Here is a 17,108-nt window from a genome sequence, read left to right on the forward strand (position 1 = left end):
ACTTCATAGAGTTTGTGTCTCCTGGATTTGCAAATACAATCTCTCGTGGATCAGAAAAGTAATATTTTAGCCTTTCGTACCTAGAATAAGTTTCAAACTATGGGAAGCGTGGGTACAATAGCTTAACATAGGGTTTCAAACAGGGTTGAACCAACCAGCACCTCAGATTTTTATTTTATGAATCTTAGACATAAATATGATAGCAAAAGCAGTTACTATGCGGGTGCCTGACATCACAGATTAAAGTAATGTAACATTACATTACATTTCACAGCACTAGAAACCTCCATTATGCGCTGTATTTTATTTTCTGCATATATACTTTAGTATATTGAATAACTGATACTTCTGTTTGAGAAAGTGCTGTAGGTGGTAATGTAATTCTATTTCTGCTGCATATATGAACGGATCCAATAGCAATCAACTGATTTTTGACCCAGCTTCCCAAACATGGCAGATGACTCACCCATGATTCCTTGCTGGTACCATACAAAATGAAATCCTAGGTGAGTTTGCAGTTTAAGCTGACTCTTAGTTTTGACAAAGCTTTCTCTTCTGAGGAATTTAGATTGGCATGCTTTCAGGGGGGAGAGAGGGAGAAAGTCCATACTGAATTTTGTTCATTTGAAGCTTTTTGTTTTGGTTGCATGGGAATGGTGCTTTCATTTACAAATTAGCAAAGAAAAGGTAAGACTGTGTGTGTGGGTTTTATTAGTTCATGATCTGGAAAGGTATCATAAAATCATAAGAATTTACTGTGATTTTTAAAAATGTTCTTTCATACCAAAGCAAGAGCCTTAAAAAAAAAAAGATGCTTTTTATTATGAATAAAATGATCGAATACATAAAATAGTATTTTCAGTAATGGTGAAATAGTTTGAAAGAAAATCCAATGGGTTTAAGGATTTTGATTTAGAGTACAAGACTGGTTATGATAAGTGAGTAGTATGAAAATAAACATTTGCCTTTGAACTTTGGTATGGAGCTGGCAAATTAAAATATAATAGGCACATCAGTGATACCTTCCTTAAATATTTGAAATCAATATAACAGTTGTCATCGAGCTAATAACCGCAGTTATTATTTGCCTAAAATATGATAGTAAGTAAGCATTTTAAACTGAAGCTGTAATTTCGTCCTAATATGAATAGCTCGATTCTCTAGATAAGTGTTATGGATTATATATAGACTGTGAATTTAGTTAAAAAATTTTTAAGAGAACAAAGTGTAAAGAAAAAGTTCTAGATAAAATAAATCTTTTCCCAAAAATGACTAAAATATTAACACCGAAATATTATCTGGTTCATATCCCCCCCCCCAAAAAAAAAATTGTTCCTGTAAAACTAGCTATTCTAGAAATCACTGCAGAACCATCATCCGGGCTTTCGTTGTTAAACTGATAATAGTTTACACGTTTGCTTGTTTTCTCTCTTTACCTACTTAATATATAAATGGCCATTCTCTCGCGCGCTCTCTCTCCCTTTTTAAAAATTTTTCCCAGACCTGCTAGTTGGTACATTCGGGGGAAAAAAAAAAAATGAAAAGACTTGACTCCCCAAGTTTCAGGGCCTGAAAAAAGTTTTGGAAAAGTATAAAAGATAACGTGTAACTACTCCCCAAAGCTCGTAATTGGTAGCTGCTGTAGCAGGAGATATGTGTTGACAGTGTCTCAGAGAACTTACTCTCACAGCTGTTTATTCAGATAGCATGGGGCGCGTTCATTTACATAATAAATTTTTTTTTAAGCAGCAAGGTTGAGTCAGACGGAGCAGGGCTCCTTTCAATTGTTGCATTTAAACCAATAAGGTTAGAACAAGAGAATAGCTGTGGTTTGCGTTGCAAAAACAAAAAAAGCCCCGAGGCTCCACGGGCAGACCTACAAGGCTGCGCAAACAAATCGAGGGATGAGATTCTGCTGTTTCTTTGTCTAGGGTTCTCAGATGCTATCTGCTGCTGCTGTTTGGTGGGGAAAGAGCGCAGGGCTCAAAGCGGTTCCTAAACAGAACGGTGGGAGCTGATGGCTCCGAGTTTGGGGCGAGGTAGAAACTCTCCAGTGCCACTTCCGACTTTAAGCCTTCCTGTTGCCGTCCACTGTGGCGGTTTGCTTTCTGGGGAACGCGTTTTCGCTCAGTCGCTCGGCAGCCCCAGCCTGCAGCAGCGGCCAGGCGGCTGTCCCCGCGGCCGGGCTTCCCCCTCCCGAGGCGCCCCGCTCCCAGCAGCGCCGGGCTCCGCTGGGAGCGCCTAAAAGCCCTCACGCGTCCTTACCCAGGAGCCAAACTGCATAAGGAATGGAGGTCTGCTAAACCAGAAAATTCGAAGGAGCCCATTAAACTGGTGGATGCAGCGGATGTAAGCGCTGTAAGTACGAGCTGACTGTTTGAAAAATTGTAGCGACTGACAACAGCTGTCCTGTGGGCAGAGCCCAAGATAACAGGAGCGCTTTTAGTATTGTTTGGATTTGTTTTAAAATAAAAACATTAGGGCACGGGCACGGTTATGACACTTTGTACGTAGTGCTTGACCAGCCACAGGGTGCCATCATAAAAGTATAGTTCTTAACCCGCAAATTAGCTGAGCGATTAGCATCATTAAGAGATAATTACAAATTAATTGTTAGCAATTACTGTTGTTGTGATCGATATAAATATAACACAGGGCTATATTCTTGTAGGGAGATTACTTCATATCTCTCCTGAATTGCACAGACCTCCAATATTGTTGTGATATTGAATAAAGCAATAAAGGCGTGTAAATAATGTGCATTGCAACACAGATAACTTTTCCTCTGCACCTTTGGTTGATAGGAGAAAACGAGGAAGGAATTAACATTTTGGAAGGACAACAGGTAACAAAAATCAATTGATATCACAATTTGGCTTCAATAAACAATTTTCCCAAACATTATATTAAACAGATTGATCTTCAAAAGGTGAAATAATAAACATTTGCTAAATTAATGTACTTTTCAATTATTGACACTTTATATGACTTGAATGGACCTGGAAATTTAAAAACAAGATTCTTAAACTTTTGAATGACCATTTAAAGTATTTGTCATTTAAAATCAGTATATTGCTAATGACTCGTGGGCTTATATTTCTTGGGAGGAGTTTTTGAACACATTTAAGTAGCTTTTGCAGGAATTCAATAAATTCAGACCTGTCATTGAATTTAGACAAGTGTTTTTATGTTGCATTTCTTAAAATGACAAGGGGTACAAAAAGTCAGCAGTTAAGCCCAAAGTGTAGTTTTATGGGGTTTGGGTGTTTTTTGTGGTTTTTTTTTTGTGTGTGTTTTTTTTTTAATGTGTCTTTCAGAGTAGGTTTTGTTTTAGGCTTCTGTGAGTTTTTTCGCCCACAGTTTGGAGGTTTGAGGACATGTATTCATGAATAGTCATTTTTTTTGCATTATCAAATATTTGATATTTGACTTTCTTGCTGCTTGAGTTCTCCTAAGGCCCAGAGTGTTCAGTAAATGAGCAAACAGCCATGGGTTTTCAATCCTGAAAATTCTTCGCGGTGACAGACAGAGAAGCTTAATTGAGCCACTGTTCAGTTTTAGAGTGCCAAAAGGAAGTCAACTGCTATGTGAGTTTCGTAGACATGATAAATGATTTTCTCAAAAGAAAATTTCCACTTGAATGCGAAAATTCATATTAGAATACATTGGGAAAAGCAGAAACACTTGCAGCGAGAATAAAATCCCTTCCATTTAATCAGATAGCAAAAGTATTTCATTCAACATTTTGAATGAATGCTAATTTTGAAAACAAATCTTTTAAAACTATAGTGGCACCAGTGTTGTTTAAATGCTTGTTTTTGTTTTCACGGGGACTCGATTTTTGTCATTTTCTTCAAACGAGAAAGTTTGAAATACAGCATCTTACGTTGAAATCAGTAATAGTATTGGAGCATTCATTTTAGAGAGTCTTTGATAAAGAAGGAAATAAGTGTTAGCATTTAAAAGACATCTACCTCTTCCTAGAACTTCATTTCGATTTTAGGTTCAGGTTTTTATTACAGCATTGACACCATAGTAAGAAATACTGGTTGAGGAGAAAATTTTAGGAGGAATATATTCTAATTAAAAAGCAGATTTATGCCTAAGGCTCAGTCTTATAAATACATTCTGATTAGAAAATTGCCATTGTCTTTCAAATTTGGGAGTCCTCAGGTTGATCTGTGGTTGGGCAAAACCAGCTTGCCTGCCAACTCTATTTATTTAGATAAGTTCAGTACTTTCACTTTGAAAATTTCTTTTTAGTTTTGGGGGGAAAAAAGTTTTAAATTATAGTCATTTTATAAAAATTGCTTCTAGCAAGCAAAAAAGCCTATGGAAAACCCATAATTTAGACAAGTACCTACATTTTATTTGCTCTGTGCTGCTGAGATTTAGAATCTCTTTCCATTTACAGTTTACTTTTCACAGAACATTATTAACTTTTTGGCTTCATACATGATCTTCTGTCAGATGCTTTTGATTTGTAATTTAGCAAAGTATAATAAACAGTGCAAAAGTCATGAATTTTGCTCGGCATCCTGAGCTCTGTGGTAGGGAAAATGTGATAAAATGTGTACCTTAAGTCTTGTTTGATGATCTCTCAAAGCAAGTTTGCCTTCTGGAAATAATTTCTGGGGTTGAAGAGCATGGTATTAACAGATTTAATGTGGCTATTCAATGGATTGGCGAAGTACTATGTGAGGTTTAACAAAATGAGAGAGACAAATTGAACATCAACAAAAGTTCCATCTGTGAAGAATTAGAAATTTAATTAGAAAAAAGGCAAACTTAAAAGACCTCATTAACTAATCAGAAGTCAAAGTTACTAGTTTAGAATTCTTGAATTTAAATTCTACTATCTTTTTTTTCCCCCCCTCTTTGTATTTTTGCAATTCTCAGTATGTTGCTGTGGGTATTCTATACAAAGAGTTTTAAAAAGCATTAAAATGAAGTGACTCCATTGTAATAGAAGAGGACTATTTGTGATGTTATGGGAAATATTTTTGTACTCATAGGAACATTTGAATTAAAAATACCAGATTAGAAGAATACAAGAAACATATTAAGTTTATGGATGTGAAGCAGAAAATGTGAGCTTACTGAATGTCTAATGGGATTTTTCTGAAAACCATGAAATAATTTTTTTTCTCGGAATATGCCTAGTTAATGATTTTTGAAACACCTTTTGCTTTTAGACCTTTAAAACACAGAGACTTCCAAACATCGTGTCAAACATAAGAGAAAATCAGCACCAATCAGAAATAGGTGTTCTTTTCAGATAAGTCATTATTAAGAGTATGTTTCCTTACTGGACTGTAATCTTGTACTACACATAAAAAACTAAAAGCATGTGAAGTGTAGCATTTTGTAAACTGTAACTAATTTTGCTCACATCTGTGTCTAATTGTTGTCTGCATTCGCATTCTTGAGAGTAGATTTATTTTTCCTGGACCACGATGTGGATTCAGCTGACCAGCCTAAGTGAGGATTAGTTGTTTTAAAGTTATTTTGATTAAAGAGTCATTTTTAAATACAGTAACACACAACACATGGTTTAAATAATCCTTGAGACACAAAAGAATATATCTGAAGTATACTTAATGAAATGAAGATCATGGATATGGGCTTTCAAAAATTGTAGTGTATGTAAGTACAGTAGAGATTGAGGCCAGTGTTAAAAAAAAATGTTGTTGTGCAAATGCATTTTTTTCAGTGAGAAAACGTGTTAGAATAATTCTTATTTTTTTTTTAAGCTTTATTTTGAAGTTTGACTGAAGACCTTATTTTGAAGTTCATTTTAAGTTTGACTTTGAGGTTTAATTAATGATAGGCTAAGCCACAAATATAAGTATAATCAAACTTTCAAAGTATACAATGAAACTAAAATTATATTTCCAACATTCTACTATCTAGCCAATGTTAAAATAGAAATGCATTTTAACGTTTAACAGAAAGTGCGTTTTACATACTCTTTCCCATAATTGGGCCAAGAGAGTTCTTAAAACTGAGTTAGTTCTCACCTATAATTTATTCCAGGTGTATAAAAGCAGGAAAAGGGGGAAAAAAAGGAAATTTATCCTTGAGGTAGGTTGCTGTAGTTTCTAAAGGAAAACATTTAATCTTGCGTGAGAACATTAAGCAAAAACTGCGGACGCCTGCTATCACAAAATGACATATCCACAGGCATTAAAATTGCATTTTCACTTAATACTCAGGCGTCTCTTAATTATTTTTAGTCCTACACATATTCTAAAAACACAGACCTAGAAATTTCACAGAGCCTTCCACCAAGATATTTAGACTCTAACAATGAGCTGTTCTTGCCAGAAAGGTAGAATTTCTTAATTTCATAAATCATAATTAAAAAATAACAGGACTCAATAGCAGATACTCGGTTGGATCACTTTGATGCCATTTGAGATGCTTCGGTTCTCATCTTTGTTCTGTAGCCCTAATTGATGTCAGTTCAGGTTGAATGAAAATGCACATCAAAGATTTGGAGTTCTGAGCCATTTTAAGCATTTTTCAGAATGCTCTTTCCTGGGAGGCGTTAGCCCGAGCTTGCAAACCAGCAGCCCACCCTCACCTGAGCTTCTCACCTGCTGGTAGCTTGCGCTGCCTCTGGAGGAAGGGCAGGGACTAGCAAAGCCTGCACTTTAACTTAGTTGATTTATCTGGAGACAAAAGGCACCAAAACGCTGGCTAACTGGGACATTGACTTGATTATTAAGCCATCCATTCTCTTTGTTGGTTTGAAGGACAGAAAATTAAGCGGAAAGCTAACTGCTTTTTCTGTTTCAGCAGGCAATGTCAAATAAGCATTCACTGATTTTTTTTTTTTTTTCCTCTCAAACTTGCATGAGTAAATGAGCACATCGCTCCATGATGTGATTTTGGGGTCTGAAAACTTGCCTTTGCCAATTTTGGTCAGTCCAGCATCACCCGCAAGTCGCCCAGAAGCCGTTTCAGTAAATGTTAAATGGCAAATAGTAAATGTAGGAGAAAGCCATCATGATAAGGATAAGAAACTGTCAGGAGTCAAAAGGGTGGGCGGGAACTCTCAGCTGGTGATAGCAGAAGATGAAAGATCTTCTGAGGATGCTGGAGGATTAATTCTTGAACTGCTGTGAAACACACTCATTTTGCTAATAGCTATTTTTTCTCCCCCCCCCCCAAGCACCTTTTCCAAGCTGCCTGGGCAAGGCTGCTTTGCATGTTGATTGGGGGAGGGGTAATCCCGTTTGCAGCTGTCATAGGCCAGTGATGAATCACTATCCCGTCATTTGGCTGCCTTCCCCCCTGACAAGGGAAGGAGGAGGGTAGACCTGCAGGAGGAAACAACAGTGGAGACCTCAACTTAAAGACAATATGCCTTTCACTGCTGCAGTATCCTCCTTTTTCTCTTTTGGTTAAAAGAGAGCATTGTCGTTTTCAGCCATGTGCTCTGTATAATTAAGAGCTGACAGTGAAGCAGAGTTAACAACAGCTTCTAATTTCTTACCCCTGATCACAGGTGCAAACATCTCAAACCAGTTCAGATGTTGCTGTTTCCTCAAGTTGCAGGTAAGGATATTTGACATTTTTGGAGATTACCTTTCTGTGACCCATATCTATTTTTGTCTAGTATTTCTTCATTATTTCTATTAATAGCAACAGCCTCTGTTGGAAATTACTTAACAATTTGTGTGTGTGTGCGCTTGTAAAAAATTTTAAGTATGTAGAAAGGGAATAGGAGCCTGGGTTTGAAAATGATTATGGGCTATAGTTTCTGGTGTTAGGTAAACTGTGAATGTGTAATGTGAATTAGGAGAGAAAAGTTGGATTGTAAGCCATTTCTAGTTTGGATTTAGAAGATTTGGGCAAGTAAAAACTCACTTTAGAAGTTACATGGTTCATAATAAGCTGTTTTAAAAACTATTTACAGTAAGTTGAAGTGCAGCCTTTAAATTAAAATAACTAGCTTTTATTGATCTGGTTGGGGGGGCAGAAACTGTTTTCACTTCAGTGGAACATTAATACCACCCTTTTTTTTTTTAAAGAAAAACACAGAAGTTTTAAATAAAGCGAACGGGACTTAGATTTAAAAAAAAATTGCAGAAGGGTATCTAGGTGTGTTTTGAGTCACTTGAAATAAGCCCCCTCCTTTCTATTAATAGAATATTAAATATAAATGGCTAATCCTGCAACTGTGACCATGAGGAGTGGTTTCTATACCATAACCTTATAGAGTAAGTAACTACTGAGCCTGAGAACTTTGATGGGGGAAAATTTAACTATTTTTATAAAATAGTAAGAATGCAAAATTGCAGCATTGAAGTAGAATTGTTGTTTCCCTGAATAAGTGACAGCTGAGGTATTCCAAGTGCTAATACTCGTAGGGACTCACTGTATGTTGGCCTTATCCCTTTTCAATTGGGCACGCTGTATGTAATCCACAAAGCAAACAAGTGAGCCGACATCATAATGTTTTAATGCTGCATTTGTTTCAAGGGAAACAGAGGAACAATTAAGCAGTTTGCCAGAGTAAACACATGCATCAGGACTATCTCTTTCCCTGTCACTACACTATAAGCTTCAAGTGTTTTATTTGGTTTGGAGACCCATTAAATTACAATTGGGTGGTAAATTGTAAGAGAGTACCTAGTGCTAATTTATTAGATGGAACAGATTCCATAGAAAAGTGATTTTTTTCCTATTATACCTGTTTACGTATTTATCTTTTACAAAAATAATGCTTCTTTTTTTTTCAATAGAAAAAGAAAAGTATGACTACATTTTTTTTTTTCCTTTGAAAATTAAAATAGATGCAATTGTCTCATTGTGATTTGATGAGCTGGGTAAGAAAATAAAAAGATTTTCAAAGTGCCATGTGAATGTTTGGTTGGATATGTAAGGCAAATGACACCTTTGAGCACCACATGTTATGAAAGCATGACTGAAGTTAAAATGTAAGATGAACTATCTGGAGTCCAAGAAAATAGATACAAAGGGACTTTTGTGTGCATGGGTTTCAGAGGTGTCAAGTCGTTAGCACATTAAATAGTAGTGTTATGAATTTGGTACATCTGTCACACGGAAGGCTTCTTGTCTTTAGGTCTATGGAAATGCAGGATCTAACCAGCCCGCATAGCCGTCTGAGTGGTAGTAGTGAACCCCCCAGTGGTCCCAAACTCGATAACTCTCATAGAAATAGTAATTCCATGACTCCCAATGGCACCGAAGGTGAGTGTCTGCCTTCTCCCTGTTTACCTTGCGCCTTGTTTCTTTGTCAGTATATGCTTTGTTATTAGGTGGTTATGATTTCAGTTGTCAAACCCATGAAGCTGCCGTTCTAGTTCCCCTTTACGTAATTTAACTTGTGAATCGGTATTCATCCTCAGGAGGTGCAGAGGACTAAATTATTTTAACACAGGCTGGTTTTATTTGGCACAAGTGTGTGTGTATGTATCTATACATATGATACGCATGTGTGCACAACATTTCTAACCTTTGAGTGTTTTTTAGCTCCTTGTTGATCATTCTCCAGAGCACAGTATCAATTTGCATTGTTTTACTCTATGAGCAATGAAAATTTGGAAATATTTCCTTTATTTTACTTTCTCTCTTGTTACTAAATACAGTAAAATTTGCTTAACTGTAACATTGGACTGGATTGTTTCTAAATACCAATAAAATTGTGTGCTTGATGTTCTTGTGGCTATGACCATGAAAATATAAATAAGTAAAAGAAAACAAACTTGTTTACAAACATACAGCCTTATTTGGGAGATACATGAAATTTATTTACTTTCTTAAAGATTGAATAGTATACATTAAACATAGTACTGTTACAATTATCTTGTATAATGATACATATGAATATGTAAATTTTATGCAGATATCTATTTTAGTCCATACACTCCTAAGTCTAAACACGTAAGCAAGGCTATCCTTATGTATTGTTAGCTGTTATGCACATTTCTTTAGGTACTATGTGTAATTTTAGAACTTCAGCATATGGAAAGATATGTTACATATTATATTGTATTTATTTCTAATTTAGCCTATTGAAAAATTTCTTCACAGATACTTGTGTATACTCCTTACTAAGCCTCAGAGCATAAGTTTCACTAGAAGTTCAAGGAATTATCCATGTTAGACTCCTATCCATAAACAAAACCCTTAACCATCATTTTCCCATCACCTTGGTGATCTTGTATCACAGTTCTTAAAAAATAAACAAAACTAAATGCCATGTAATTGTTTGTGATATTCCAATGTGTACTGGTGAGGCCTTTTGAAATTAGTAATATTATGAAATTTCAGATAATAGGAAAAATACAAAGTAAGTTGTTTCTGATATTAGACATCTTCATTTTTATACTGACAGTGATTATTTTTAACATGTAAATAGTCTGTTTTGACTCTTTGAGTAACTACATTCATTACCAGTGTTTATGAAAAATGGTCACTGTCATTTTCTACCAAAGTAGAAACTTCGCTGATCCAGCAAAAAAAAAAAAAAAAAAAAATCTCTGGATAAGGTGGCTTTTCATATGAAACTCTTTCCATTTTGATAGGTGATCAAAAAGAAATTGGAATGGTTTTTAGGAAAGCAGTTCTGGTATCTAAGTAGATTTTATAGAGCCAATAAAAAAAATCAAGGAGTCCTTTATTCTTTCGTTTGGAATCTGGCTTCAGGTAGAAGCCTGGCTGCTGCCCTGTGTCGGGGGCGTGTGCAGCTCCCTAGGCTGATGGGCCCCACGCCAGTGTTCTCACACAGGTAGCTGCTGACAGGAGGGTTGAAGGGGCCATGGGTGCAAACCTTCTGTAGTCCTTCTCCTCGCTGAGAAGTCCAAAGAAGAAAATCATTTAAAGGAACTTAAAAATAAAGAAGACTGGTTAAATCATTTTTACACTAAGCATACATTTTGCATGGAACCATAATATATAGGAGTAGCAGTAATTACAAAATAGTAATAGTTGATTTACGTATGAAGAAATGAAATGGGGATAAGGCAGTTTCATTCTGTCATCATTTCCTGGCAAATCGTCTCCTACAGAATAAGGACCACATAATATTGAAATAGACTATGTGTTGGGGACTGCCCCCTAGGAAGGCCTTGTGTGAATGATGTGTGGCTTGTTTTTTAAAGGCATGTGAAGTGGTTGGATTATTTCTAAAAGTTTACATTTAATGGCTTGTTGTCAGGTCCATATTCAAGAATATGTATCTTATACAATTTTTGCATAACCAAAATAGTTCAAAAGAATACAATATTTTAGATAACTGTGGAATCCGCTCAGCCAGGCAATCTGGCAAATAGTTAGAAACTACTTACTTATCAAAAAAAATGATCTCAGGTCTTGGGAATGAATTTTTCAGACAAATGCAGTTACTCATCTTGCTTTGTTCGTAGCCATCATTCCTGGGTGTACTTTGCAAGGGTAATGGTAGAGAGGGAAGTTAGAAGATATCAATATAAATTATCCAAAGGGTAAAGGGAAATTTGGTCAAGACGTTGGGGATACCCAGTTTTATTTTAGTACATAGTTTAGAAATATGGATCCAAATTTCCTTCATGATCCACATTACATGCCTTTTTAGATGCAAATTATATAAGAAAGTTCTGTGTTATTATTAAGTTTGTGAATCAATTCATCATGCTGCTTACATGTTCCTTAATGTGTTTATTTCACTGCCCTCAGTCACCACTAGAGGAGTGAAGCTTAAAATTAGTGAACTTAGAGTGTCTGGCAAGCCTCCCTGGGATATAGTCATTATGGATTTTCCTCGTACTTCTTTGAAAATCTTATTGATTTCAAAACCAACACGGTTCACCCATGAATTAGAATGCAAAACAAGAAATTCATTAAAATTTAGGAGCGTGTTTGAAATAGCCGTCATCTCCCCTAACTCCATAACAAGTATCTCTAGCTACATATGCCATGATTTATATATTTTTTAAAAGATTTTATTTATTTATTTGACAGAGAGATCACAAGTAGGCAGGGAGGCAGGCTGCCTCTGCTGAGCAGAGAACCCGATGCGGGCCTCGATCCCAGGACCCTGAGATCATGACCTGAGCCAAGGGCAGAGGCTTAACCCACTGAGCCACCCAGGCGCCTGGCCATGATTTATATTTAGTTGACTCTACTTCAGCTTCGTTGAAATGAGCTTCTTTAACGAGGTCAACAAAACTTCCATTTAGTTTACATAGTTGTTGGCTTTGCCCAGGTTTCTATAGGTTGTCTTCTCTCTCTCTCAGCCATTTTTTTACTTCCTGCCACCACTTGTCCCTATAATGAGTCTAAGAAAACATGAAAATCTCCTGTATCAAAAACCATAACTTCATCTGAAGAACAAACAAGAAGGGAATGGAATGGAGAGGCGGAGAATATTAAGTTTCTTCTTAAGACGGCTGCCAAATTATCATAAGACTCAATGTTTGTAGGTTCTGTATTCACAGACTAGTGCCTATTTTCATGGTTCATCTAAGGGATAAAGACAGAAAGACCCTGAGCTCCAGTCTCCAATACTGTGCTTTTTTATTTCCTAGAGGAAATGTTCTTCAGTTAGAATAGTTGTTTGAATGTTTCATATTTCAAAAATTTCAGCCACTCGTGTTTTATATTCTAGTCTAACCTCTCTGTGAATCGTTATTGTAGTTAACTGTTGGTTTCACACACTTTATAAATTCTTTGAGATAGAAAGCATAGATAGGTAAAAATACAAAATAGTAGCATGCATGAATGTTTGCATTGCAATGAAAAAAGCACTGGTAGAAGTGATATGTTTCCAAATGAATTAATAAATATTTTAGTTACTATTAAACACTTAAGGCTTGCTTTGGAGGAGACTAATGGGTAGTTATGAAAACAGCAATTGTGGCTTTCTTTTAACTGTTTTGCCTATTTTGAGGGGAGGTATTTAGTCTTCCAAGACAGGAAAGAATAGAAACTTCTTATTAGAGAGATTGTAAAATCATAATTTTTAAGACCTACGGTTCTTGCTGGTGTTGCTTCCCTAGATCCATATTAAAGCGCTGAATCTGAGAGGATTTCTAATGTGCGGATTTATGTTCAAGCCTGTGTTCGGTAGAGTCTGTGTGTTGATGTCTGTGTTGTGTAAGTGTGAGAAGTAGTTGGGAAACCTTCCTACGGAAGGACTCAGTGTTATAACAGTGAAAGGATTTTTATTTACGTACCTGATTAAGGCCTTGTTTGAAAAGCAGTGATTCTTTCCATCTTTGTTTTTTTCTGGTTGTCTTATGTCTATGGGAGCCTAAGATTGGTCAGTTCATATATTGCTAGTTTGAGTGTTTGTTTTTGGTTGTCTAGGGATGAGGAGTGGGAAAGGGCAAAAAAGAGGTGTGAGCAAATGGAACTAAGAGCTCTAATTCTGCATTTTCTCTATTGTAAATTTAGATTCAAACTCAGAAAGAAGCTTAAACTTGTCTTCCAGCAGATGAATTTGCATTTAAGTGACATAAAACCAGATGTAGTTGGAATCCTCACTACAAATAGGGTTTCAGGAATTCTGATGGTAATTCAAATAGTAATTTTGGATTGGTATATCAGATTTCCAAGATGATAAGAGATACAATCTTGAATTAGGTGGCTAAATTTTCTGCGTTTTAAAATTTATTTAATTTTGTATTGCATATTTTAAGATGATAGGTTAATTCAATTGTACAAATTTATATTATCAGAAGCTATTTTAAAGTTGTTTTATCATTTCTACAAAGCTTAGGACACTAACAAATTATCTGGATTTGTTTTTCTCACTGTAATGTGAATTTAGTAAAATACAGTTATATCCAACTAGAGTATTTTTGAGAAAACCTTATTTACAAGAAATATGTAAACTGGAGTGAATGTGTATAAAATTATGGTTTCAGGCTGCTTTTTAAAGGCTATATTTGTATATTTGTGGTCAAATATTCTGTTGTCGATAGAAACATGATAATCTAATTTTATTATTGTTTACATTCTGCACATGATTTACTTTCTGGAAGATTAGAGGACATTGTGAGTAAAAGGTTTTCTAACTGACATCTTTTAAGTTTGCCTGTAGCCACATAATTGGTCTCTTATAAATTGTTCTTAAGCAAAGGCCATGAAAGGATAAAGGAAATATTTTTTGGATTCGATATTTGCCTATATATTGTGTATAAGAAGAGTTTTCACATGCCTGTTACTAATTAATAATAATGGCTACTGTTCATAAATAACTTACTGTTAGTCATAATGCTGACCATTCTCCATGATTTATTTCATTAATCGTCAGAAAATTCCTGATCAACCAGCATAATGGTTAAGAGGCTGGATCTGAATCCCAGCTCCTCAATTTACTAGCTGTGTTAGCTTCTGTTAGACTCAGTCTCCTCATCTGTAAAATGGGGGTAATAGCAGAACTTATCCCAGGCTGGCTGTAAGGAGGATAAGTAAAACCAGGAGCACACTTGGAATTTACTAAATGCTCTGTAACTATTAACTCCCATACCGTGTCTAAAAAATAGGCAGTTCAACAGTACTATTGCTGTTTTTTTACGCACTGAAAATTGAGTCTTAGAAACTTCAATGCCAAGTTTAAAGGCACAGACTTTGTAATTGGCACCACTGATATCTGATTTAGTATTTGAGTCAAGTTCTGAGTTCAGACCCTGGGTTTTAAAATCACCATATTTGGGGCACCTGGATGGCTCAGTTAGTTAAGCGTCTGCCTTCAGCTCGGGTTATGATCCCAGGGTCCCGGGTTCGAGCCCCATGTCGGGCTTCCCACTCGGTGGGGGGTCTGCTTCTCCTTCTGTCCCTTTCCTCCCACTTGTGTTCTGTCTCTCTCAAATAAATAAAATCTTTAAAAAAAAAAAAATCACCGTATTCACCTTTGGAGAGAACGTGTGATTCCCATCACCTAACAATATCTTTTCTGATACTTTTATACTAAAAACTGGTGCCTTCACTGCCACATGGATGCCTTCGTAACTGAAGAACACCATTCCCTAGCAAACGCCAGAGCTGTAAAAGGACCTATGGCAGAGGTTTTGATGATGGAATGACTTCATTATGAGGACACGTCCCCAGGGCAGTTATACTCTGGTCTTTAAGTTCTCACGTGCATGAGCGTATGAGATTTCTTCCTGGTGTCACCCGTGCATAACATATTGTATCAATAGGTTGAGTTTTAAGGGATTGTCTCTTACTAGTTTTCAAAGCCTTAGACTTAATTATAATTCCATCAGCCATCTCTCTCTGTTAGGCTTCTCTGGGATCAAACAGAGATGGGAAGTCCTCTCTGCTTTTCATTATAATAGTCATTATTATATGCACATTTGGATTGGAGCAGTGTTACTGTGAAATTTAAAAAAGCAGTTCTAGTTTTGCTACTGCTCAGGGTCACAGTTTTCTATGTCAGAAAGTTTGGGTGGGAGGGTGATAAATTTGGTCACATTTCCCTTGACTTAGAGAACCAGGTTGTATTGCCCAAGTAGAACTCAGAGAAGCAGCTTCAGTAGCATTTTTTGGGGGCCCCATAGAAACAGCAGTTCCCAAAGCCAGGGTTTGGGAGCATGCGTGCTGTTGTCTAGGAGCGACAAGTTGCCGTGCAGACAGTGTGAGTGGAGGGAAACGAACAGGTGGTGTAGGAAGTGAATTCCGAGGATAAAGGGGTGGTAGGTGCGTAGGGCCTTGCAGGTGGGCTGATACTAGAATTTATTATAAATAGCTTTCGTAGTAAGAATAGGAACTCCAGTGCTTATTGCCTGAAACTAGGCTCACAGTGTCTCGAGAGCCAGAGCTAGGCTTCTAGATAAACTCATGACTCTCTGGAAACTGTCTACACCTAACTCCCAATGCCTATTAGTTCAGAGAATCCCATTTCTCTGACCTCCCTTCCCTGGCTGGCCAGAAGTTTGGTATGATCAGAAATCTCTTCTTTAGAACGTCCTGTCTTCTGGGAAGCATTTCTGGTTCCCTCCAGGGAGATGTGTGAAACTTTAGTGAGTGCTAGTATTTGGCTAATTCTTAATCCTTCACTCATGGGTTCTTTGCCTTAAGTAATTCCTAATTTGTTACGATGGCCAAGGACACCCAGGAGTGAACTGTATAGAGCTAAAGAGGTGTGTCTCTGTGTGTCCACTTTGCTGACTTGGAGTAAAGTCCAAGAGTGACTCATTTTCCATTTTTGGCTCCAAATATACAATACAATAGGAAAAAATACATAATTACAAATTTTCCATTCTTTGGGTAGGCAAAGTTATTTGACGCATTGCTGTCTTCAGCGACTGCTAAATAATCAAGGATTTGTGCTGAGGACTTAAGTTTTAGGGCCCCTTTTACAAGTGAAATCTTGTTATGTTTACAGTAATTTGTTGGTTTGGCTGGCTTTTAAAATTTCACTTCATGCCTACAATATCTCGGTAGATGAACTCTACCAAACACATCCCAAGGTGATATGTTTCTGTACACCCTTTAAGGTAAATTGGAAACTTTTCTTTTATATACAATGAATCAAAATCTAATATGCTTACCTATTTTATCACTGCCTCTGTTACTGTTCAGGGCAATTGTGAGTGGAAAGAATACTCATTAACAAGCTAAGGGCTATGAAATGAATCGACGAAGTTCTTACTGTTTATGGAGCACATCATTCTACCCTCTGCATACCGTATTTTATCCGCATTTTATGTACCTCATTTTAAAAGAGTTTACACAGCATAGTAACTGTTTTGGAGAAGAGATTCTCATGTGAGAATGATTTCAAAACCCACCTTCTTTACACTCTAAACGTGGATTCCCCCATAGCCAAATAACTTGGCTCTTACTGACATAATGTATCTGCCTTAAGAAATTGTTATGTTACCCCATCTAAGCCTATGCTTCAGTGAAGGAAGGGCAACCTCTGTTTGTATGTGTTTCGCGTAGTAGAGTCTCTAGGTTCCCTAAAGGCAAGGATAGACCTGTTCACTGCTGTGTCCTCAGCGTCTAGCGGAAGTCCTGGCAACGATTAAGCAGTCAACAAATATTTGTTGAATGAATGCCCTAGATGACTAAGCAAACAATGCAGGCAAGTGATTACAAGAGAAGAGAACCATTCATTTTATCTAAAGGCATGAACAGCTCCAGTG

At 36.6% G+C, this 17,108-nt stretch overlaps 1 protein-coding gene across 10 annotated transcripts in view; it reads left to right on the forward strand.

Annotated features, from left to right (window-relative positions):
* The window catches only part of EYA1 (EYA transcriptional coactivator and phosphatase 1), a 353,650-nt gene that overhangs the window by 178,392 nt on the left and 158,150 nt on the right, over window positions 1-17,108 (forward strand). For 7 of the 10 annotated variants that reach the window (XM_032869202.1, XM_032869203.1, XM_032869201.1 and 4 more), the window contains exons 3-4: window positions 7,514-7,563; window positions 9,095-9,222. The exons of 1 other annotated variant lie outside the window; for it this stretch is intronic. In XM_032869202.1, the coding sequence (XP_032725093.1) occupies window positions 7,514-7,563; window positions 9,095-9,222 (178 nt within the window). Of the gene's footprint in view, window positions 1-2,068; window positions 2,359-7,513; window positions 7,564-9,094; window positions 9,223-17,108 lie in introns of those variants that run through there. 2 more of the 10 variants (XM_032869212.1, XM_032869209.1) reach the window with 2 other exon arrangements.

The sequence above is a fragment of the Lontra canadensis genome, unplaced genomic scaffold, assembly GCF_010015895.1.
Source record: "Lontra canadensis isolate GAN:19392208 unplaced genomic scaffold, GSC_riverotter_1.0 scaffold37, whole genome shotgun sequence".
Lineage (NCBI taxonomy): Eukaryota > Metazoa > Chordata > Mammalia > Carnivora > Mustelidae > Lontra > Lontra canadensis.